Here is a 25,341-nt window from a genome sequence, read left to right as displayed (position 1 = left end):
AACAAGTGCATTTATTGGGATTCATTGACTTTTATTTTAATATTTACATGTAATACAAGAATGTGAGCTGAATATCTCTTGTACTAATAAATCTCAAACCTTTCACCTTTTTTTGACAATCTATACAAGTGATACAAAGTGAGACAAATCTGACTGCAGCCAGTTGCATGACAGCGTGACCAGTCGAGGTAATCCAACATTAAATGTTCAAAGAAATCACTAATTGTGGTAAATCAGCTGTAGCAACAAACGGTAGTTTTTTATCATTGACACAAATGTCCAGTGGAGACAGAGGATGGTTCAGGATTGTCAGAACTGTACAAAACTGTGTGGACTCAGTGCAGCTGCATCATAGCACATCGACAGTGATAGCTGACGAGGGTTAGACACTGAGATATCAGAGATGTGTCCACATATACCATCTACAGTGATCATTATATATTATCAGCTCAGTCTTGATACAACACTGGGTTTGCAGAAAACAAAGTGAGTTATTTGCAGTTCAGCCAGGGACTCTATAAAAACTAGACATCTAAATAGAAAATGTCAACTTTTACCTTACAGTCTTTTTTTTTTAATATTTACGTTGAGTTCCCTTGTTCACTGTTTTGTTAATGGCACGTTTAAGCTCAAACCAATATGGCCAGAGTTTTTCTTTCATTAGAGCATTTTTTGCAGTAATTCAGGACCAAATAAAGAAAGTGATCGAAGCAGGTTTGTACATGGCAAACTACAAACTGGCCATGCAGGTGACCGAAATGGTTTACCTGACTCATGCATCATATGGCTGAGCGCTAGATGTCTCGCTAGACTACTTTTTGCAACATTTTTCCACCCCTTTGCTCATCCGAACAAAGTGTTTCTGTGTTTGCTTACGTAAGTTTGAGCAGACAACTTCATTTTCAAGTTTGTCATACTGCAAAAAACAAGTTCCTGAAGGATTTCAGTCGTCTTTTTGGAGGCAAAACTAGCAGAATCTATATCTGGAGAGCGTGGAGTAGCAGCCTGGTTGCTTCTATTAATGGAACAGCTCATAAAAGGATCATCCTTAGAGTTTCTTCCATATTTTTGGCACTTTTACTTGCAGGTCTGCACCTCTCTGTCTATGTCATCATTTCCTAGCACTGTATACAGAAGCAACTCCTTTATTTCTATATACAGAGCCAGTGCTTCACATCACGACTTTGCATTTCTTTTGAAAACTCCTCAACTCCTCATTTATATTATCTTATATAATGGCACTATATGTATTTGTCATTTAGTTTTTTGTGTATTTCAAACATAAAGATTAACTTGGCATTAAACAAAGCAGAATCAGTACTTTCTGCAGGTGAACAATGAGTGATGCTGAATGTGAAACCAGGATGGGTTGATCAGTGCAGTGTTTCCCTGTGGGTCTCTTCCCAGAGGAGTAGCAACAAATTCTTGGTTCTCTGAAAGAATATTGCTTCTGGCCCCTCATAAAAAAAACAGCTCTGAGGCTCTTAAAGCTGTCCCCAGCTTTCACACCACAAGCAACAGTACTGGCTCAGGCACTCCCACAGTGAGGTCCATCAGTATTTAGCTGCTGCCACGTCCTTGCTGCGACCTTCTCATAAATCTGCAGACTCCATCGCCGTATACCGCCCTCCACTCGGCTCCTCCCAGGCAGACGAAGTCACATGTCCCCTCACTTCTCTTTCTGCTTCTCATTAGTCTGATATCGACAGTCTTGTGATAACATCTGAATTTGTTTTCAAAGCCTTTTTTTTTTTTTTTTTTTTTAAATCCGGTAACCTGATGACAACTACAGCACAGATTTAAAGTATGGCAGGTAACTTAAATCCTCAGGTGACAAAATAAATCACATTTACAGACTGGATCTTCTATAAGGAGTGATATCGTATAACTTCTTTTTCAATGATTTTTCTTCACACATGAGGAATGTCCTCTGAGCTGAACTATGTCTTAATCCAAATAGAAGTGATTATAATTTATACACCACATCTCCTGTCCTTTTTCCAGGTGTAGATATAACATGACTGAAGACAAAGACTGTGATTATTTTGCATTTACAGGTGATATGTTGTGTTGATATAGATGAAATTCGTGAGAGGTCTGTTTTTTGTGTGTGTGTGTGTGTGTGTGTGTGTGTTTGTGCAAGAGTTGCTTTTATGGTGGTTTTCCAGACAGGTAGGAAATCAGTGCAGCGATGGCACAGATGTACGTTATGATTCCAAACACAATGGAGAGCACTGAAAGCCACAGAGCCTGGCGAGATGCTGCGTTGGCCCCCTGAAAATCCCCCTGAGCGGATGCCTTGTTGGTCTGGAGGAGAGAGGAGAGTGAGATAAGGATTAGAGGGAGGGGGAAAAAAGAGGAGAGAGGAGCATTCCTCATCATTTGTCAACGTCCTCTACGGCCTCCACTTTCCTCTTCCACTCATTCCAATCACACGCTAAGCCCATATTATGTTCCATCTCTGAATCATACCCGGCGTTTGTGCCTCATTCATCACTTTCTCCTCCTTCCTTCCTCTCTCCCTCTAGTCCTTGTCATTGACTCTGACCCCTGTTTTAGGTAGCACTCAACAATATTGGAAATCTATCACCTTGAGCCTTCCTGTTATGACTCTAATTAAACCTTAACGAAGGCCATTGATCTGATCAAAAGGCCCTTTGCAGCTTGCTGCCAGTTAGCTTTGCAAAAGCGTTAATGGGATTTTTTTTTCTCCACTGCACTGCTGGAAAGATGCCTATATGAACTAGGGGTCTCTGGTGACTGGGGATAAAGATGTTAGGGGCTTTTCCACACTGTCAGTGGTAATAGTGACTGATGAGATTGTTTGTGCAGTGATGCTGTCCCCCTTTCCCTTTGGTCTATTCCATATTTCAACCTGCTTTGTCTTAGAAGAGATTGATAATCTCATCTATCAAATTAACACGTTTTATAGGAAAAGAAAGTGTTTTTTTTCTTCTATAAAACAAAAAAGTGAGACTGATTTTTGACTGCTAGAGGAGAAAGAGATTCCTTGCGCTAGCGGCATATGCCTGAAAATATATACATTTATAAGCTGGTATTGGAAATATTATAATATTTTATTACATTTATATAAAAATAATAATGATACTACTACTACTACTACTAGTGCCTTGACTACTACTACTAGTGCCTTTTATATAATGATACCATAACAGGAAGCGAAACTGTCCTACCAAACATAAACAAGACGAAATTCAGGTTAAGTTAAGACAAAGTTAAAACAAGGAGATAAAAATACAAAAATGCAAAAGTCAATAAATGAATAAAGACAAATTGAAAGAATTAAAGCGACAGAAAGACAAAATAAAAATAAAGACAACGTCACATAAAAGTAAATCTATAAATATGGGTTATAAGTGGTGATTTAAAAGAAGTCACTGATTCTACAAACCTTATCTCCCCAGGCAAGTCGCCCCAAAGCCGAAGTATGACTACCTTGAGATTAAGCTTTGACTATGGGATTGTTTCTGCTATGTAGCATGGCACATAGATATGGAATAAGTGTTTGCTATTAACTATTAAGTATATTTGCCATTATTCTGTTTAATCAGCACCAGGTATATAGATCAGAGGTTCTAGCAATCATTTTGAGGAGTGTCATGGAATTAATTATTGAATACACAACTACACAAACTAGTTTCTGATTCTTATTATTATTATCTGAGCTGGTTACTATCACAGGGGAGGTTGTGGAAATCCAATTGTTTTTAGGAGTCATGACACTGATATAGGCACGTTTATCCAATAAAACATAACAGATCTAAAATGACACCAAAAAGATTATGATGTGTTATTTTGAAAAAAATCATACTTGATCAGTATAAACAATCACTGTATTATGGAAGGAAGACTGTTACAGAGAACTGTAATTCTAAGATGATCTAGATGTACAAAACATCCTTGTGCATTTCTCCTCGGTTGTTCAGAACCCTTGTAGCATAATTGTGCAAATCTAAGTGTCATCCCTCCCAATCTGAACTCTATTCCATGATGTCCACAGCACTTAAGACACTTGATTTGTTGTTGGTCTACACCCTGCAGAGGGTAAGAAATCACCCGTGGCTGTGAACTACAGTGCCAGGTTGCATCTTGTCAGCTCAGGACTGAGTGTGTTTACGTGTGTGTGTGTGTGTGTGTGTGTGTGTGTGTGTGTGTGTATGTACCTTCTGTGAAAGGTAGAAGGCAGCGATGCCCAAGGGCCAGAAGCAGCAGAGCATGGAGAAGAAGGCCAGACCCAGGTAGTCCTGCGGGATCATCAGAGGGAAGTTGCTCTCACTGTCTGTATCACTGAAGTCATCAATGGATGAGTCCTGGGATTCAAACAGAGTGCACTTAGGTTGAGTTCAGGTTACATCACAAAAAAAAAAAACCTCTGACAGTGTCTGTCTGTGCAGATAGTTTTACTTTTGTTTGTCCAGGTTTTGAGATTTCTGCTTCCACACCAAAGCAATGGATATTAATTTATTTTAGTTTCCCAGCAATTGAAAATTACATTTAAAAAAATTCAACACCACCAACACCACCCATTTCTCTTGATATAGTAAATACCAGAGGTGTGGACTCGAGTCTCATGACTTGGACTCAGACCGAAATCACAAAGTTGATGACTTTAGACTTGCAACTCCACTTGGGCCTTAACATTACTGACTCATGCCTTCAGTTGGACTTGAGCCTTTTGACTTAAATACTTGATACCTTCCCTGAAGCCCAAAGATTAAAAAGTAAGTAATTTAAAAAGTTTGCTAAGAATCAGTTCTTTTCCCTTCATTTCCTGAATCAACTAACACTAACTCTATTCATTCCCTGCGAGTTGACACTGAATTCCCCAGATCCACTTTGTCTGAACCTATCCGACAGCATCCAATCAAACTGAAGGACAGAACCAGAACTTACATAACGTTACTGAGCGCTGGTTGGAAAAAATTACACTGAACAAAATTTTGTCCAAGTACAAAAACTATGAAGCAGTCAACAGAGAAAGGATTTGCAGTATGCAAAATATGTGGGTTGAAAATTGTAAAACTTTGCTGGTGCCTGTAAGATAATGTGACTGAATGAGGTTAGTCTGGATGTGCACTAGCTCTGCTGACCGCAGGCGATTTGTGACTCTTTTTGAAACAGCTGCATATTCAATCTGACTTCCTCTCTCACTCCGACCCTGTCATATTACTCTGCTTGTTTTATTCTGCGAATGAAATAATTGTGCATTTTCCCATAGATGCTCATGTAACATTGGAACAAAGGCTCCACACACCAGCACCCTTTAAAACAAGCTGCTTTTAAAACATTAAAGAAGATCAGACAGGGATAAATCAGAGGGCATTATTACATACAGTACTTTAAAGATTAGTTCACAAGGTTATTTTGATTTTCCTGATGTCATTCACTGCACATGCCTGTTCTCTCTGATGTTGTTATGGATTTGTCCTGTCTTGAATTATTCTCATATATCAGGAGAGATCTTCCTGGAGCATTTGTTGTTGACATGAAGAAGGAGGGAAATCTCAAAATGGACCAAAAGCCAGATACACCGTGCCCATATGTAAAGTCATTCAGGACGAGACACTCTTACAGTCATCTCTCCTGCTCCGACATATTGATCAGCTCCACAGTGTAAATTCAGCATAAAGCGAAAATAGATTTTTGGGGGCCACTTTGAGTCCTTTTACTGAGCGTTTGAAGTGAAACAAAGGAGGAGGAGATATTGTGTTGTGCCTCTTTGAGGTCACTGCAAGGTTTTATTCCCACAGGCCTGCGCCTTTGCACCACTGCACTACTGCCAGCATTCAGAATGAGCTTGAAAAAAAAAGTTATTTTGCGTGCTGTTCTTTTGTCCTTGTGGAGCAAACTCCTAACCTAAACTTTGCAACAGCCTCTTGATTTTAATGGTACCACTGGGTGTTTGTCAAAGTAATAATTGTAAAGCAGCTTTTTAGCCTTTTATTTCACAGTGGGTAATTGGACCTTTTGACGTAACCTTGCTGAGAGACTTTTCATAATGATCTAAACAACCAGCGGCCACTTACTTGTGACATTTACAGTGTATACATTCTGATGTTGGCTCCTAAAACATCAAGTGACCACTGTAAGACTCTTACAGCTAATTTACATTTCACTCCAGGGTGGGCTTTGCTCAGTGATCTATGAAATAGAACTGGCATCCTCCATCGCTACTGTAGTGTCATTACCTGCACCGCAGCAGGAGTGGAGCTTTATGTAATCTGGCTTTTTGACAGTAAGCATTCAATTGCTGCCTACTGCTGAAATGCATTGCTCATATGTCTATTTTAAGTTCCTCTTTGATCCCTGAATCTGTAGTGAGAATGTGAGTGTCTCTTTTTTATGTAAAACTTCTCCAAAGCAAAAGAAAAAAAGGATATGGTGGAAACTGGATGGACAGATACGATGATTATTTGTGTTTTGATAATCACTTCATCATTTCAGTTATTTATGGAATAATGATTCCCTGATTGAGCCTCTCCTGCGTGAAGATTTGCTGCTTTGTTCTGTTTTATACCATTATAAGCTGACTATCTTGGGGTTTGACAGAAGAAGAAGAAGATGTTCCCTCTGACTCTGGGACATTATATTGGGACCTTTTCACTACTTTCTGAAAGCTTAATAGACAAGACAATGAAATGATTAATCCAGAAAATAATTGTTAGTTTCAGCCTCATATGCAGTCGACGGTTTCAGCCCTATGACGCCCCAGGTAAAAATGTAGCTTTTTCAAGTGTTGGTAAATTTTGACATTTTGAGCTTTTTTGCTTCCGTAACATGTCTTCTTTCAGAGTAGTGGAAAGAAAACTTCCAAAATACATATTTAAATGTATTTTAGTTTAGAATTATTATATGGAAATTGATGCAGAAAGCACATATCTAATTAGCCAATGCCTCATTTGCATATTTAAACATAAGATTTAGAAAACTTGTGATACAAAAAATAATTGCCTTAATGTGAGAATGCTCCTGGGAAAGTTTAATGCTGTTGATATCTATTTGTTAGAATTGTCAGCCTAGTCACCTTTAATGTCTTATTTTTGTCTAAAAATGTACAGGCAGGGCAGCTGTGGCTGTAGCTGGGCAAGATATTGAACCCCGAATTGCTCCCGATGGCTGTTCCATCGATGTGAGAGAGCTTGTGAATGGTTACTGAGTAGCAGGTGGTGGCACCATGCACGGTAACCTCGGCCACAAGTGTGTGAATGTGTGTGTGAATTGGTGAATGTGACATGTAGTGTAAAAGTGCTCTGACTGGTCAAAAAGATAGAGTAGAAATTTTAACCTGATTTTATCCAGTGTTCAGATATATTTTGTTCTGTTCATGTTTCATTTTCATATTCAAACATAACAAAATATCAAAACATACTTGTAATATAAAAATAATTGTTTTACTATACGTAATCAGCTGGAAAATTAATTAAAAATATACTCCGGTCACCTTAAGTGAGTATCTGCATTAAGGGATTGCACTGCTTTCCTATGACGCTGTCATTATTTTGCTTTTACATGAATGCCTGGTTTTACTATTTGGAACTGTGGGATGTCTTACGTCAGAGTCGGGAAGCAGGTCATCCTCATCATCCATGCTGTAGGCCACACTGTGGAAGTCCTGCGTTTCAGCCAGCAGCTTCCTCTCCAGTGTGGAACCGGGCCGAATGTCCACAAAGGTGGTTTCCAGGTAGTCTTTGCTGAGCAGGGAGTCAGCATGGCCCCAAATGGGTGCTGATGGGTAGAAGGACTCCAGTGTGCGAGGCAAGGAGCAAGGGTCCAGTAGCTGCTGCTGCTGAAGCTCAGGAGGATGTCCACAATAGCTCCTCCACACTAAAGGAGGGTAGGCCCTGTCCTCCTCACACTTGACCAAGATGCCCTTGAACATCCCGCCAGGGGCCTGTCCAGTCCCGGGTCCCAGCCCTGGCCCTGATGCCCGACTGTTATTGGGGTTTTCTCCCAGAAGAGGGTGCTCCAGCTCATCTAGATTCTCCATCCCTCTCTTTTAATGCCAACAACACAAGAGGCCACCGCATCAACAACCAAATGTAATCTACAAATCAGTCCGCAGAGTGTCTCCCTGAAGAGTGTCCAATGGACTTATGCAAAGGCAGCTGCTTTGGTGGCTTTAGTTTTTCAGTGATAATCCATCTTTAATCCTATTCTTTAATTTCTCTATTATTATAGGCTTTAGGCCAGAGGTCAACAAGACATGCCAGGTTTATGAAATATCCGTAATGTGCCAGTGGTAGCCTTCTTTTGTGTTCTATGGGATGTGCTGAAGATGTATTGGAGGACTCAAGATCCTCTTTTCCTCACATTTCATAAGCTATTTGTTTCAGGGCTTGATGGCTCAGGGTTTGCCCCATGTCTTCCATTTCACATGATTGAGTGCGTCAGTGTTCATGAATATGCTAATGTTGGCTACGTTCTCTCTCATCCAATATGGTAATGTCAATTCTGATGATGGAGGACCTTGATTAGCCCCAGATAGGCTAATGAAAACATTGGGCAATGGGATTTCAGCGTGATTTGCCCTCAGGACAGGAACTCATGAAAAATGTCTCCTGCAATATAATATGAAGTCTTAATCTAAGCACAGTGTCATGTTATTAGCATTAAAGCTTTGAATGTCAATCTGTCCTTTCAACTGTTTTGGATGAAAATGAGAAATGACTTGTGAGCTGAGAAATGATTGCGAAGAGAAAAACAAAAATGACTTTCAGGCTGTCTGTCATGTGTTTGTTCGTACTGACACTGCTTTAAAAAAAAAAAAAAAAGCAGGCTAAAGGCAGCGGGCTTCAGATGACTGGACTGACGCACAGTGGGGTGTTTTGAAGCTTGAATATGCGCAACCTCCGGCAGCAGTCGAACTAGTGGCGCAATGAATGGATTGGGGCCATATTTGAGGGCAGTTAATCTGTAAAAGCAATGAGGCTCCAGAAATAGAATCCTATGGTGCACATCCGCAGGTCAGCAGGCCTGCCAACATGTCTGTTTCTCTGTTGTTGCCGCAAGAAGCAATAATGAAGAAATCAAAGTTCTCCAGTGTTGATTTATGGCTGTGGGTTTGCTGCTTGCCACGACAGCGCCCCTTTGGGACATGTAATTCTTTTAATGTACCCTGTCCACCTTAAGAGAGTTTCATTCGGGACAGATGAGGAGTCAGGCAGCTCTCTATCCACTCTGATGAGGATGAGGATGTCTGTTAAGAGAAGAACAAGGTCACACAAGATATTTAGATTTTACAGCAGAGCTAACAAGGTTCTAGTTTGGACCAGAGAGTTATAATGCCTCACTTACATACAAACACACTACTTGGGCTACATGCCAAAAACCTAACACCTTCCACAGATTCACATCAAATTCAAGACGTCAGTGCACCATAAGTGGTACTGACGTGTCTGTCCATTCAGTCCACACCAACTCTGACCTTCGTCACAGCGTCACTATCCTCAGAACCAGCTGTCCTTTCAGCCAGCGCAGCTCCTGAGGTGCTGACAGGACAGTGGTCAGACAAATTGTTTTTTAACAGACTGACTAATATCAAAAATGGGCAAAAATTGTTTTCAAGAAGGCTCCATGAGCAGTGTACAGGAATTTCTGCTGCTCACCGTAGTTTGAAATCCCCAAAGTGAAGCTGGGAGTCTCAGCGTGAAACTGTGGGCCTTGATCAATCAATATAGATACAGTTCGTAAGTTCATAACATTTACAGTAGCAAATCAGTGTGATTTTAAAGGCTGTCTATAGAGGTTACACTGCCCTGAGTGAACCTGAGGGGGAAAAATGGATCAACCCAAAAATAAATGGTTAACCTTGCAGAGATCAGCTTTTTGTCCTCAGAAGGAAGGTGAGTCCCTGTAATGTAAGTATGTGAACACACTCTCCACAATGTCATAAATACGAGTACAAAACAAAACACATGAAAATGAAAAAACAATCTTAATTAGTGTGTGAAATGTAAAAACTGCCCCAATCCAGTTTGCAATTTGTAATGTCAGGGACATTATTTAATCTCCCACAACTGTATGATAAATTCAGACTATTTCAACTAATTTGAGTTTTAAAGCTACTATTATGATTTAAAACCTCCAGCCTGGTGTCCACATGCTTAGTGCACACCAAAAGCAGACTTGTGCTTTAATGATATCCAATCTTTTTACATTAATTAATGAAGGTGAATGCTGTGAACTTATTCTCCATAAACCACATTTTTACAACATAATATTCAGGCAGGACTGGCTCACTTACAGTATCAACACACTAGATATCAGCTCAGATCAGGATCAGACTTAATAAATGGCATAGAACAACATCAAAACAAGACAGTTGAGTCACACAAAACATTCACAAACTTTAAAACCGAGAAATGAGTGTCACCTCACCTCACCTCAAGGCAGTCAGGGACACTGACCTTTTTTTTTTTTTGGTAGTTTGTTCCAGCAATGAAGTTCATAATGCCAGAATAAAGAGTAAACTATGATACAGAGAAGAAATTGCCAACTAACCTCACCCAAAAGCAGTCAGGGACACTGAACATGGGCCACAATATACCTCTGCACATTGTTAGTTACTGCAGTGCAAATGGCCTGACAATTAATGATAGCAAAATGCAAGACTCCAGTATACCATAGCAGTTTAAACTGACTGATGCTAGTTTTAAATGGGAAATGTCATTTTACTTTTTTCTACATTCTAGTTGCTTAAAAATCCACAACAACCAAACAGGTATTTCTCCTTATTTGAAAGTGGTCTGCATTTGCTGATTTGTGCAAGAGAAATAGAAAGAGTTCACACTAAAGGCAGGCTACGTTTGCACCTCTTTATCTCAGTTTTGGTCCACCATCCAACCTTCCACACTAAACTGGCCCTGGACTTGAAAAGATGGCATGTCCTGAGTATATAAACCTGAAAATGTCAACAGTGTTTTTCAGTGTGGACAAAGAAAACGGAGCCTTTTGTTGAACTACGATGGAAGCCAGACCGGACACATTCAGGAGCAGTAAACCTGCTGTCACCTCTGGCTTCCTTTGTGATCGCTCATTTGAAATGTCAATACAGTCGATCAAACAGCAAAGCTGTTGTTGTTTAGCTGTAGGCTATTTTTGTAGTGCAGGATATACTATTTATCCGGTTAACACATAGTTTTTATGAGCCACTTAATGTATATTACAGGGACAGTGCATCAAAGGCAAAATCTGTAAATGAGCCAGAGTTAGCTTAAAAGGATTACATCAATCTGTTGGCCAGTTGTTAAACTGGCACCCTAAAAATAGAATAAAACCACATAGCGCTGTTTTAAACTTGTCGATGACAAAAAAATGGTAATGAGAATAATTTAATTGGCTGTAAATGTTTAATTTCAGAGAGAATTCCAGAGCAGACAAAAAAGGAGGTTTAACTAGCTGAAACTCAGCAAAGTAATTAGACTGGGTCTTTCCCTAACCACCCCTACACCCTCTCCCTACTCACTTCTAGTCTGTTTCCCTGTTCACGCGGAGGGTCCACCACATTAAGCGGCATCCCAAACCAACTAGTGAGGAGTGGAAGTGGGTAATAAAACCCTCGAACAGCAAGTCTGCATTGATGTCAACTTACTTACCACATGCCATGTTCATCATGGAAGACGCTCTGTACAAACAAAGTTCTGTGTAACTATGCTTACAGAGCTTACAAATGTGAACTGCTCAAACTGAGATAAACAGTTAATAATGTCATACAGTCATTAACACCTTTTATTACACGGCTCTATTAAATGCTGTATTCTGATTGGTCAGTAGCGGCATTCTGCGGTCTGATATTACTGTGTAATGACCGCTGCTAGTAGCAACGGTCATTACACACAGTTGCTATGTAGCCCAGTGTTGCTAGGGATGCTGCCCTGCAACACTGCAGCTGTCAAACAACTTCCGAGGGAAAAAACAAACAGAAGTGGCTGATTTTAACGGATACCGCTGAAGAAAAAGAATACCTACGGACTTTCTCTGCCAAAAACAAAAGAAGACGGATTTGAATACACACTCGGCAGTCATGCTTAATGACATTTTACGCGAGTTTTATGCCTCGGTTCAGTCCACTAAGCCTGGGTGAGTACAAAACTTTCACCAAAAGTTGTCAAATCCGGTCGGTTTTAATGCACTTCCCAGAGGCAGACAACATTATTTATTTAACTGATAATTAGCCGTGTAATAAGTAAGGGATAATGTATAATGAGCCGGTGAATACTGGGAAAATAACTCCCGACAGGGGAATAGAACCCCGCTGCGCGTCGGGGTTCTATTCCCCTGTTGGGAGTTATTTTCCCAGTATTCACCGGCTCATTATACATTATCCCTTACAAATGCTACATTGTATAAAGGATGAAATATAGGCCCTTCTCGAGTCTCGAGAAAACAGTAGTCATGGTCATGTTATTCTAAAGTTTTATAGGAACTGCAGCTAAAACTAGAGCGTATTTACAAAAGAAAAAGAAAAGCCACCAAAGAAGCTTAGGAGTAAGTTTTATTTCTAATTATTTGTTTACTTAAATTTTTGTATTTAGACTATTTTAATGACAAAAGAATAATATAAAAATTCAGGTAAACAACAGCACATAGCCTACAGATAAAATATAAGTGATATAAACATATGAGGAACATAAATGGGAATAAGTTTTATATTTCGCCATGGTTACAAAAAGTTACGACAGTTCCTTTATCCACAGATGAGAGGAAAGTTTGTCCCAAAGCTTGCTGCTGCATTTACACCCTGCAACTTAATGAAGGGTGCTTTATTCAGCTCTGAAGGTGAGAAGAAACGGAGTTCCAGTCCGAGACAGAGTGGGAGTGAGGAGGGTCCGGTTTGGGATGCACAGATTGTCATGATCCTTATTTTGTTATTTCCTGTTTTACTGTTTTCCTGTCACATCTTACTTCCTGCCTTTGTGTGTTTTTCCACCTTTGTGATTGTCTCCTCTGCACTGATTTGTTTCACCTGTTCCCCATTACCTTAGCTGTCAGCTGCTCCTCGTTAACATCCTCCTTTAATCGTGTATTCATTCTTTGATCCTCATGCCATCCTGGTTTGTGTTTAGTTTTTGTGTGTGTGTGTGTGTGTGTGTGTGTGTGTGTGTGTGTGTGTGTTTTCCTTTGTACTTTTAATTAATAATTAATTCTGCCTGCTTCTTCAGTTTTGTTGTCTGCCTGTTTTGAATGTGTGGTACCAGCTTACATTAAAGCTTGCTTTTTGTTTAATCCACTTGCCTGCCTGCTGTCCTGCATTTGGGTCCTCTTTGAACTGCAAAATTGTTAGTTTTTTTGTTTGCTAACTGAAATTACAGGACAAAGAAAAGATTTTCATATTGTTAAGGCCTTTCAGTTTCAGTGAAAATCTTCATAAAAAGGACTTGCTAGTGTGTCATTTTTACATGTAAATAATGTTTTCAAATTTAGCTAGCTTAGTGTATATGTGTTATATGTTGACTTATCTAGGGTGTACCCTGCCTCTCACCTAATGCATGCTGGGACAGGCTCCAGCCTCCAGTGACCCCTGCACAGGATAAGCCGCTTAGAAAATGCATGGATGGTTGGACATATGCGCCTGATTGCCCCATAACATGAAAGTGATAAGTGACTTAAAACATTACCTAGTGGTGTTGACTCACATATGACTGAGTTTTTGTGTTCCAAACTGGGAATATCTAAAATTAGCACATAACTGAACAGAGGGAAAATGCTACTGTGAGCTGACAAGTGAGAAGAGATGGAAAAAGGTCTCTGTATTGTGCGTTAAGGGCCTTTTCATTCCTGGTGGAATAGAAAAGTGTCATTCCAACAAACTACATAATATCTCATCAGTAAGTATTCATTCTGCATGGCCGAGTGCTTCACAGGCTCCAGATCAATTCAATGACTCGTTGTTGCACGCTTCACTGCATAGCACAGAAAAAAAAAACTGGAATAATTGGGTGTCTTCGGGCTGGTGTGGTGCTGAGGGCTGCATTCTGCTCTGCACGCTGATACTGCTTCACCATGCAAACCCCCTCCTCTTCACCCACCCCTTTATGGCGGGCTAGTACCTCTAACACTGAACAAGCTGAGTGATCGTTCAACACACTGACGTCAGCAACAGCTCTAAGCAAACTGCCTCCCCCTCACAACACACATACACATCTGGACATATGGTGCATACTGCACACACACACTTGTGCTCACTAATATTTGTAGCACTTCACCAGCCTTGCCTCTCTCTTCTGCCCCCTCCCAATCGCTGCAGCTTCATTCCAGGAGAGATGCACTCAGCTTTATTACAACCCCCCCTCCCTCCTGCACCTCTGCCCATCCACCATAAAAAGACTTCTGTCAGCTGTATTATAAGCCTGCCTCCTTTTCTGATTCTGCAACGCTCATAAAACATCCAGTCAGGTGGAGGGAAGGTTGCAAGGACGCCGCTGCAAATCACCGCTGACACTTTAGAAAAGCTCCTCTTCTCCTCCTCCCTATCTCTCTCCTTTTAGTGTGGTGCTTTGTCATACACATACACAACCACACATACACTCAGCTCCTTCCATCCACCCATCTTCTTTTGCTTTTGATATGACTCCTTCCTTTCTTCATAATCCAGCCAGTACTTTCTGCAAAGCCACTGTAAAAAACTTGTCTCTTCTCTGTACAGTTTCTACTTGCTGCATGAAATGAAAGCTTGCTCTTAAGATGTGGAAATGTGCAACGCAAGTGAAATATTGCTCTTAAACCCCTGTTGCAAAACCAGAGAACTGTTGCTGCTGACTCTTGTGTAGATTTTCAGCAACTCTGCAGTCTTTTTGACACACACTGACTCTCTGCCTCTCAGCGCACACATGCACAGAGCTGGAAGTAATTGCTGTAATATTTCAACTGATACAGATTGAGGCGATGCAGATACAGTGAACACACTCGTGGAAAAGAAATGGCATACTTGCTGTAGGAAATTGGAGCTGTAAATGCTAGTAGACTCTAATAAAAAGACATCTTGAAGAACAGTGATGTCAGGCTGATAAGACCAGAGCAAGCTTCGAGATATGCCAAAAAAAAATCTGAAAACCCAAGTGGCGGTTAAATGGCTTCATTGATTGCACTTCCAAACCCTTTTCTCACTCTTTCTCTTTCTTGATCTGTGTTGAGTGACTGACAAGAACAGAGAGGAAACTGAACAGAAAAGATAAGCACAAAAAAAAAAAAAAACAGGCGGCGACGTAGAGTGCGTTGCACAGCTCGCAAAGCCCAAAGTAACATCATGTTCCTATGGAAACAAATTCACCATGGAGTGGAGAGCTCACTGCAGGATAAATGAAGCAGAGGCTAATTTGCCATTTCAGTACTGTTCCTCTGCTCGGCTTGATAATAACTGGATGGGATAATTCCAGCGTGGCGGTGCCTTCCAGTAAGGATGTATTACTGTCACATTAGACTGCAAAGGATGGATAATTTCAACAGAATTACTCCATAATAACAAATGAGCACAGTCACGCTGGGCGCTGGGTTTACTTGAACCCCCCTGTGCAGAATATGTGTATGACAGTGCGAGCTCATCAGTCCACGGTGTGCCCCGCTCTAACCTCACACACACACACACACACACGTCATTTAATTTCCCTCACATAACTACACAAACACATATGCAGTCCTTTGCAGCCTTGCATCATCTTGCCCTTTCAGACACAGTAAACAAACCCTTTGAAGCCATCCATGCCCTGCCTCCTACATGCTCACATACATAACTACCCACTTCACACACACACACACACACACACACACACACACAAACACACACGCACGCTTCTCTCACAGTTGGTGCTTGTGTGCAATGAGGCCCGAGGAATGAGAAGTTACCCATCTGCAATATGTTGCAAATGGCTCCAGCATCTCTGCAGAGTGTGTTGTATGTTGTACTCAGTGTTCTCTTATGTGCATCTGTGAGCATCATGGGACACACTGTACAGAGACTGGCTATATCTTACAACGCTGTGTTGTTTGTGTAGTGGTGTATATGTGTGTACGTGTGTCAAGTGTGCTTCAGTATCTTCTACAGCTGCCGTTCGCTTTATTCTCCAGGGTTTACATGCATGGATGTGTACATGTGGATGTTGCTTTGTAAGAAATATTTGACCATGCAAGAAAAGGTTACTTAAATGTGTGTTATATACAATTGTACATTCCAAATAACATACACCATGCTGTATACCAACACAGATTTGCACATATTTCAAATTGCCCGTACTTTCTCAACTTAATGGACACCAAGGCAAGATGGCTGACAAACTGTATAGGACTGCAGAGCACTGTTTGAGATCAACAAACAGCAAATGGGGGCATTTCCAGTGCCACCAAAACCAGGTGGTTTTTTTTTAGCAAGACATCCACGGCATTTCCAATACCAAAAACAAGTATGATGATCTTTTCATAACCATAACCAAATTGTTTTTGTTACTAAATATAACTACATATTAACCATAGCATTGTTGAAAGGTAAAGGAACGTTAAACCCGCTACATAATAATGTGCAAATGTTAAATATAGGCTAGCATGGTTTGCAAAACGTACCAAGCCAACATTTATTCTGGCAAATGGGCTGCCAAATTGTGTTTTCAACATGGGAGGAAATTATAGTTAATAGTATAATCAGCTGTATTGCAGTGTAATGACTGCATGTGTTTATCTGTGTGTGTGTGTGTGTGTGTGTGTGTACTAATATAATCTTGATGTGGTGAAAAAAAACCCTGTTCATACAGATATGGGGGGAATTCACCCTCAATCTGGGAACAAGAAGCTCACACAAGGCAACCCATTGAAGTTTTAGGATTACTTGGGTTTGGTTAATATAAGCTTAAAATTATACTTAGGCTATTTGGGGTATGGATCAAATTTAGCTATGTCACAGCTATGGTAAGGGCCAATGTAAGCCTTTAGGGAACGACAGAAATGTCTACACAAGTAGCTAAAACAAGTATGTGTGTGTAGCAATGAGCTGAATGAGGTGATTAGCCTCTAACAGATTTTTACATGAGCAATGATGTATTACATGGTCTCATCATCATCATCACAGAGGGAGGGCATATTTGTTGGCCTCTAATTGGCAGTGAACTACACACACAACACACAATACAACACACATAAATAGCACAGTCAGGTTAAGAGTGTAGAAAGGACCTGCTCTTAATCAGAAATGCGTGTCCTTTGAAAGCACTTATTTATACTATTCCCTGATTCACATTTTACATTTCACATGTGATCTCACAACTCAGATTCTGGCTGAAAGACTTTCAGATTTTCTTCCTGAACAAAAGATGAAAGTGTGTTAAGGGATGTGGATGTGTCAGGTTGTCTGAGGTTTAAGGAATGCTGCCTGGGCATGCTATGGTTTTATATTACTGCACACCAGGCGTGTCATACAGCAGTAAATAGCTATACTAACACGAACAATGGAGCAGAGCTGTGTGTGTGTATGTAGAGAGGGGGTTGCTCTGCTGCTGTTGGGGTTTCACTCCAAAGCAGTATGTTGTATATAATGTATATAATGTATATCTTCACAAATATACTCAGAGAACATTAATTTACTGTTTGATTTTCATAACATTACAGGAATATAAAATGTATCTCTCGCAAAGAAATCAATTTAGATAATTGACATCAGAAACACAATCGTATTTGCTAAATCACCTTTCTAAATATTTGCCTTGAATCAATAATTAAAGGGTCTTATGTCAAAACAGAGATTAATATCTAATGCAATACCTAATCCAAAAAAACACTGCTGACATTAAAGTCAAACTTGAATATCTGAATGTGCGTGTGATTGCTGATTCAACATGCTGAACAAATCAGAAGTCAAAGGATGCTTCTTCTTGCACGTACGTGGGTATGTGAAAAATGTACACATTAAGAGCTTCAAAACTGACCACATGGTGGTGCTATTGATAAAACCTTCAATATAGGCACTTTTATGCCAAGAATCTTTTGTCAACACCTCACAGTTCATGCATTATTAGCCAAAAAGGCTTGGTGTTAGGGTTGGTGTTACCCTACTCTGACTGGCAACAAGGTGGAGCTATTGTTACCATGCTTCAATAGGTCCAACACTTCTCCATGTAGCACCTGTTTACCAAGTATTATTGCTTAGGCATGTATGGTTTTTGAGATGCTGATGATTGTACACACTCTCCCATAGACTGCCTAGATTTTTTCATAAAAAAAATTCTAATTCATACATGTATACCCAGTTTTTATGTATAATATTTTAGATAATCATATTTTTATGCATTTGCCCAAAGACCTCCATTCAAAAACATATTAGCTAGAAGGGATCAAAACCCACATTAACAGCAACACTCTCTTAAATGGCCTATGCCTACATGTTAGAATTAGGAGCTTAACTGTAAGTATTAAAGCATAGTAGTAGTATTAGAAATAATACTCATAATAATGAACAATGGAAAAATAACAATAATATGTTTGGTTGCTGCAATTACATTAATCAATGAAGTAATTATAATTGATGATATAAACCTTTTACTGGTGAAGCAATCTGTGTTGTTATTGTGCGGGTGGCAGTTCTGTATGGGTAACAGCGATGTTTTCACAAATATTGTTATTATTATTATTATTATTATTATTATTATTATTTCTAACTCATCATACAGATTTGCAAATGCTGTTTCACAAAGGTGTGTGTGGGGGTGAAGGAGAAAGAATCAGTATCCTGACGTTAAAGCATTGAAATGTTATAAATCAACAATACACTCAAAGAAAATATTTAAAACACAGCTTTAGGTTTCACATCTGCTCCTTTAAATATTTTCTCACCTTTACCTTAAACTCGTCCTGCTCAGCCCTGTCCTGTCCTCGGGATGAATCCTCCGAGAAGAAACGGGGGAATCCAGCTTCCCAGTTTTAACCATCCACACGACTGAACGCTGCTACACTCTGATCCACTGATGTGCTTGCGCTTAGCGTGGGCATGTGCAGAAGGTGTGTGAGTAGCCTATATGTGAGTGTGTACGTCTAGATTGTATGCATCTTACACGTGTTTGTGCGAGGGACGGAATGTGAGCGTTGGGTTACAGAGAGTCAAACTTGTCGGCACCCCTCCGTCGAGCTCTGCTGCTGGTGCTGCTGTGAATGCATGCGGATGCACCTATTACACCTGTGCAGCCTGGCAGCAGCAGCGGTATGCATGCCTCGTCAAAGACTCCCCTTTCCCCTGCACAGCATCCTCTCTCGCATCCTGCTCGGCTCGCTCTCTCCTCCTCGCAGGCAGGAGAAGGTCTGTCGTTAATCCTTGTTGCGGCTGCAGTGCATCTTACACGGTGTCAACTTTCTTCTGCCACTCTCAGCTTTTCTCTGACTTTACAAATACAGCTCTCCTCCTCTCCTCTCTCTCTCTTCTTCCACCTCTCTCCCTCTCCTATTTGCCTTTCCTCAGCTCTACTACCTTATTACGAGGGAAACACTGGGTCCTAAAGCCTGTTGGAGCATGTGTGTGTTGTATTTCAATTACTCATGAGGATACGCACACATGCAAAGTGAGGACATTTTGCCTTTTCTTACTTCTTTAAGAGGATTAGTAGGGCTTGATTTTGGGTTGGAATCAGGATTGGGGTTAAGACTAGAGGATGTAGCAGGGTGGTGTAAGGTTAGCCTAAGCAACATTAAAAATGTGTGTTTATTGGGATGCAAGTGGATCCTAAGATTCTGTGCAAGATGTGAATGAAATATCCGCAGTGTGCAGCAAGGTGCAAGTATGAGATGAATATGTCATTGATGCTGCTGCACAAGGCAAACATAAAAATGGACAGAGGCAGCGATCAAAACAAAGAGGCGGGGGGAACAAAGAGTGAGGGAGGTGTAGTGTTATGCAGTGGCTTTGTGTGCTCTATGTGCTATACCAGAGCGGAGGCAGTGAGATGCCCCCCAGCAAGGATGACTCCACTTTGTGTCAGCCCTTTCATGTCTACTTCACCCTATGACCCACTTTAGCTTCCTGGGCCAGCCCACATTAAGATCTCAAGTCAGAAATAGACTCAAGATGCAAAAAACAATCATCCCTGCTTCAGGCTCATGCTCATTTCGTCTCTTTCAGGGGGAGACCACGTGGGATAAAGCTCAGGCATTGCTGGACACCAGCAATCAATGAAATCCACAAGGCTTACGCTGAGTATTTAATGAGGTGCACTGCTCTTAGCTAGAATCCCCCTCCCCCAGAAACGGTTTAACCTTTCGGCTGTTTTTTGTTTTTGTTGTTGTTGTTTTTTGGTTCTTTCCAGCCGGTCAGCACAGCCGCAAAGCTGACTATCTGATGCTCCATTTGTCTTTGGCTGTCAGAGTGACAAGCGGCCTCTCAGTCCATCATGAAGCAGGGATCAATACACTCTCCTTAGTCTGAGCACATCCTCCCCATCACTCTGTTTTCTATCTCTTTCTTTTCTTTCTCCTTCCTTCTCTCTCACCTTCTCTCCTCTTCCTGTAGCCCTCCCCCTGAGTAAAGGACAGGGAAGGAGATAGGAGGATTGATTTGGTGGGGGGTGAGATGAGGGCACTAATGATATTGCACAGGGTAATGCCGATGTATGGCTTTGTTAATGTAGGACTGATATTGATTGTGCATTACACAAGCAACACTGTCTTCCTCTGATGAGGCTTGACCATAAATACATAAAACAGCTTGTAAAACCTGCAATAGAAGTTCACTTTTATGGTTTCAGTGTTGTTTCAACTTCCAGATGTAATATATTGAAATCCTTCTCTGTATTCACATGCTGCCAGTTTGTGAAAGAAACAAGAAAAAGGTAAGTTTAACAAGAACACAATTTTGCTTAAGACAAAATAGAGATGATGTCAGTCAATGATAGTAAAGATAGGAATATACTGTGTATATGCGTGCAACTACTATAAGAATTCTGGGGCCCTTGAATAATGACCTTGGCCCCTTTTTTAAAATCATGAAAATGTCAGCAACAATTTGAACAAAGAAATACAAAAACAAAACAGCCTTTCATTTAAAAAAGTAAACAAGGTAAACAAGGCAAAATTGCATACAAGCACCCAACAAACAATGCAAAAATGTGCACATTCCCCAAATTCAAGAGTATGTGACCTTTTCATAAGATGTAGTTGTGACCCCCGCTATTAAAGGGACAGTTCACCCCAAATCAAACATACATATTTTACCTCTTACCTACCTCCTCTTATTGGCCGTAGAGATGTCTGCCTTTTTTAAGATAATGGGACTAGATGGCACTTGATTTGTGGTGATCAAAGCACCAAAAACACACATTTAAAAAAACTCAACAGCAATGTCTCCTTCCAGAAGTCATGACCTGGTTACTAAAGATATTCCACAAACCTTGTTGTGAGCAGTTTCATGAAGGAACCATTTTCTATCCAAAGTACACCCAACAAGGAAGCGTGCATCTACTGTGCTGTTACCTTATCTAGCACCACTGAGCTAGCTTTTTTTTTCTCGAAGTTTTATTGATTTTCTCAACAAACAGAAAAAGAAAACAGCATATTTAACTCACATATCTGCAAAGGTACTTAAACAGGGTAAGAAAAGAAATGAAAAAAAAGTAGTGATTACAGAGGGTTGAGGGTGAGTTGTGGATCTACAGGATGAACTAGACAAAATAGAAATAAATATTGGACCATTCATGTCGCTTCTTGAGTCCATCTCAAGATTCTTGGAAAGGTAGGTATTTTACAAATAGTATCCAGTATGACCTCCCACAGTTATTGGTCCTCATTGTAAACTTCAGAAAGTTTAGATGTGAAATGCTTGAAGCCACAGTCCCTGTTTCAGCTAATCTGCATCCTCCCAGTTTGTTGCTATCAGACTTTTAGCTGTCATGCACCCAGTTGTCAAAATTTGTTTGTTGTGTTTTGACCAGTTTTCTTTAACAGTATAATTCAAAAGACACATTGCTGGATCGCACTGAACAATATAGCCAATATTTTTTCCCAGGGATTTACTAGCTCAGTGGTGGAAGCACCACTGAGTCGATGAGGACGCCATTAATGTTTACATCTTGTGCAGTCACGAGCGAAATTCTGATGGAATTCGAAAGGAAGTCAGGAGTGCGAAAGAGGGCCTACTAGGGCCTAATACCAAGATCTGCATTGGAGCATGGAACGTCTGAACCATGTTTGAGACCACCAAGACAGCACAAGTCCTCAGTGAGATGAAAAAGTACCACCTGGACATCCTGGGGATAAGTGAGAGTCACTGGACCGGCTCCAGTCGTCAAGTCCTGCATGATGGGTCTGTCATCCTCCATTCTGGCCACGAGAACACCCACACACATGGTGTAGCCATCTTAATCTCCAAGGAGAAGGCCAAAACCTTACTGGAGTGGGAACCAGTAAGTGAAAGGCTGATCCGAGTACGCCTCAACTCAAAGTTCTGTAAACTCACCATCTTACAGTGCTATGCACCAACCAACGAGGCTGAGGAGGAGGTCAAAGAAGACTGGTATGAACAACTGCAAATGGCGGTTTCAAAGGTACCTCAAAACAACATTCTTCTCCTAACTGGTGACATGAATGCCAAAGTGGGAACCGACAATTCCAAAAACGAGAAGGCAATGGGCAAGCATGGATGTGGCGAAAGAAACAACAATGGTGAATGCCTTGTTGATTTCTGAATGAACAACAACCTGGTCATTGGTGGTACCATCTTCCCACACAAGAACATCCATAAGCTCACATGGCAGTCACCTGATGATAGGACCATCAACCAAGGGCTTCTTCTGAAATGGAAGAAGAACCCACCATAAACAGCAAATGGAATGCTATCAAGACCATATACTCCGAAACAGCACAAAATGTCCTGGGCTTCAAACAGAAAGGGGCCAAAGAATGGATATCAGCTAACACTTGGCAGAAAGTTGAAGAGAGGAAGCAGCTGAAGGCAAAGACGCTGAACACCAAGTCCCAACGACTCCTCAAGAAAGCCAAGATGTCCTATAAAAACAAGGACAGAGAGGTGAAGAGGAGTGCTAGGAGAGACAAAAGGGTCTTTGTTGAACTCCTGGCAAGTGAAGCCGAGAAAGCTGCAGGCTATGGAAACCTGGGCACAGTGTACAAAATCACAAAGCGACTATGTGGCAAATGTGCAAACCAAACTACCCACGTTAGGGACAAGAATGGCAACATCTGTACATCAGAGAATGAACAAGCAGCCACATGGGTTCAACACTTACAGGAAGTACTCAACCTCCCTGAGCCAGAACAACCAGCCAACATCACAACAACAGAGGATATCCTGGAAATCAAAACCAACACCCCTGACTCTGCTGAGGTTAAAGCTGCCATCCAAACCCTGAAGAGTGGCAAGGCATGTGGCATAGATGCTATTCATGCTGAGATGCTCAAGGCCGACAGTCCAACATCAACACGAGTGCTGACGGACCTATTCCAAAACATTTGGAACAGTGACACCATCCCTGAAGACTGGACCAAAGGTCTTATTGTCAAAGTCCCCAAGAAAGGCAACATTAAGAACTGCGACAACTGGCGTGGAATCACCCTTCTGTCTATTCCAAGCAAGGTGTTCTGCAGAGTCCTTCTCAACCGGATGGAGACAGCCATTGACACCAGGATTAGACAGGAGCAAGCAGGCTTCAGGAAGGGAAGAGGATGTATGGACCAGATCTTTGCTCTGCGTAACATCATAGAGCAGTGCCTGGAATGGAACACGCCCCTCTACATCAACTTCATGGACTTCAGGAAGGCCTTCGACAGTGTCCACTGAAACACCTTCTGGAAGATACTGCACTCCTATGGAATACCATCAAAGATCATCTCAATCATAAAAACATTTTATGAACATTTTGAGTGTAGTGTCATCGTGGAAAATGACCTCTCTGAGTGGTTTTCCGTGCAGTCCGGAGTGAGACAGGGGTGCATCATCTCCCCTATCCTCTTCCTGGTCGCCATAGACTGGATCACAACCAACACCACAGCAGACAGACTCAGAGGCATCCAATGGACTCTGTTCTCCCAGCTGGAAGATCCTGAATTCGCTGACGATCTTGCTCTTCTATCAACCAACCAGTACAACATGCAGACTAAAACTGATAGGCTGAACAACTTTGCCAGACAAGTTGGGCTCAGTATCAACACCTCCAAAACACAAGTGATGTGTGTCAACTCCATCCCCACAGCACCCATCCTTGTTAATGAGGAACCACTTGAGTTTGTGGAAGATTTCACCTATCTGGGCAGTCTCATCAGTAAGGACAGCGGGACATCAAAAGACATCAAAGCAAGGCTGGGAAAGGCTCAGGGTGCCTTCTCCCAGCTCCGTCCCATCTGGAGATAAAAAAAAATACAGCCTTAAAACGAAGATATAACAACAATGTAAAGTCTGTTCTGCTGTACAGTTCAGAGAGCTGGCGAGTTGTCAAAAAAGACATGAGGAGAATGGAAGTGTTCCATAACGGATGCCTCCGACAAATATGTCAAATCTTTTGGCCTAATAAGATCTCCAACAATGAACTGTACAAGACGTTTTCTTGTACAGTTCATTGTTGGAGATCTTATTAGGAAGCTGGAGCATCACCAAGGAGATTACGCACAGATGGCTAGGACATGTGTTGAGGATGGAGCAGGACCGCATCACAAAAGTCGCCTTAAGATGGACACCACCAGGCAAAAGAAAACCTGGGAGGCCCAAAACCACCTGGCGCAGAACTGTGACACAAGAGCTGGAACAGATGAACCTTCCATGGGGAGAGGCACAACATGCTGCCAGGGACCAAATGCAATGGAGAGTGCTCACTGAAGCCTTATGTCCCATAGGGGATGAAGAGGAGTAAGTAAGTAAGTAAGCAGTCATGAGCACGAGCGTCACATCCTTCTGTATGCTGATATGGTTGGCAGGTGTAGTTTGGTAGAAAGAAAATAGTTCCTACATGAAACTGCTCACAACAAGGTCTGTGACTTATCTTGAGTAACTATGTCATGATTTCTGGAAAGAGACATTGCTGTTGAGTTCTTAAAATGCATTTTTTTGTTTTGAGAACCACAGTGCCATGTAGTCCCATTATATTGGAGAAAAAGCAGACGTCTCTACGGCCGATACCTCCTACACTAAGCAACTCACACCAACATGATCTAGACCGATAAATAGCACTACAGGCATGAGGTAAAATATGTGGTTTTGATTTTGGGGTGAACTGCCCCTTTAAAATGATGAGCTGATTTCCTTTTTTATGCTTAAAATAACCTTCAGTATTTAATTGTTATGAAGGACATCATGATCCATCACTAAGTACCTGAGTTTAACAGTTGAGGCCAAGACAAACAATTTTGCATCAG

At 41.1% G+C, this 25,341-nt stretch overlaps 1 protein-coding gene and 1 pseudogene across 2 annotated transcripts; one reads left to right on the top strand and one right to left on the bottom strand.

Moving 5' to 3' along the window:
* Positions 1 to 10: 10 nt before the first annotated feature.
* Positions 11 to 19,429, bottom strand: tmem91 (transmembrane protein 91). Of its 2 annotated transcripts, none has more exons than XM_033631822.2 (4): positions 18,838 to 19,429; positions 7,574 to 9,217; positions 4,185 to 4,331; positions 11 to 2,307 (listed from the first exon to the last, which is right to left on the bottom strand). In XM_033631822.2, the coding sequence occupies exons 2-4, from the start codon at positions 8,006 to 8,008 to the stop codon at positions 2,152 to 2,154; spliced, it is 738 nt and encodes a 245-aa protein (XP_033487713.1). In that variant the 5' UTR covers positions 8,009 to 9,217; positions 18,838 to 19,429; the 3' UTR covers positions 11 to 2,151. The 2 variants fall into 2 exon arrangements, with proteins under 2 accessions (XP_033487713.1, XP_033487714.1); XM_033631823.2 differs by having other exon boundaries at positions 18,832 to 19,422.
* Positions 19,430 to 21,674: 2,245 nt separating this feature from the next.
* Positions 21,675 to 24,839, top strand: LOC144462830 (uncharacterized; annotated as a pseudogene).
* The last annotated feature ends 502 nt before the right edge of the window (positions 24,840 to 25,341 follow it).

Source organism: Epinephelus lanceolatus, chromosome 4 (assembly GCF_041903045.1).
Source record: "Epinephelus lanceolatus isolate andai-2023 chromosome 4, ASM4190304v1, whole genome shotgun sequence".
NCBI lineage: Eukaryota > Metazoa > Chordata > Actinopteri > Perciformes > Serranidae > Epinephelus > Epinephelus lanceolatus.
Note: the sequence above shows the minus strand (reverse complement) of the source record. Positions and strands in the feature narration are given on the sequence as shown.

Bases quoted from the DNA above. Each gene is read 5' to 3' on its own strand.
- tmem91 (XM_033631822.2), bottom strand. From the start codon at position 8,008: ATGGAGAATCTAGATGAGCTGGAGCACCCTCTTCTGGGAGAAAACCCC. The intron at 4,332-7,573 runs GTAAGACATCCC...TTTGAATCCCAG, and splicing joins ACCTGCTTCCCGACTCTGAC to GACTCATCCATTGATGACTT. The intron at 2,308-4,184 runs GTACATACACAC...TCTCTCCTCCAG, and splicing joins CCTTCTACCTTTCACAGAAG to ACCAACAAGGCATCCGCTCA.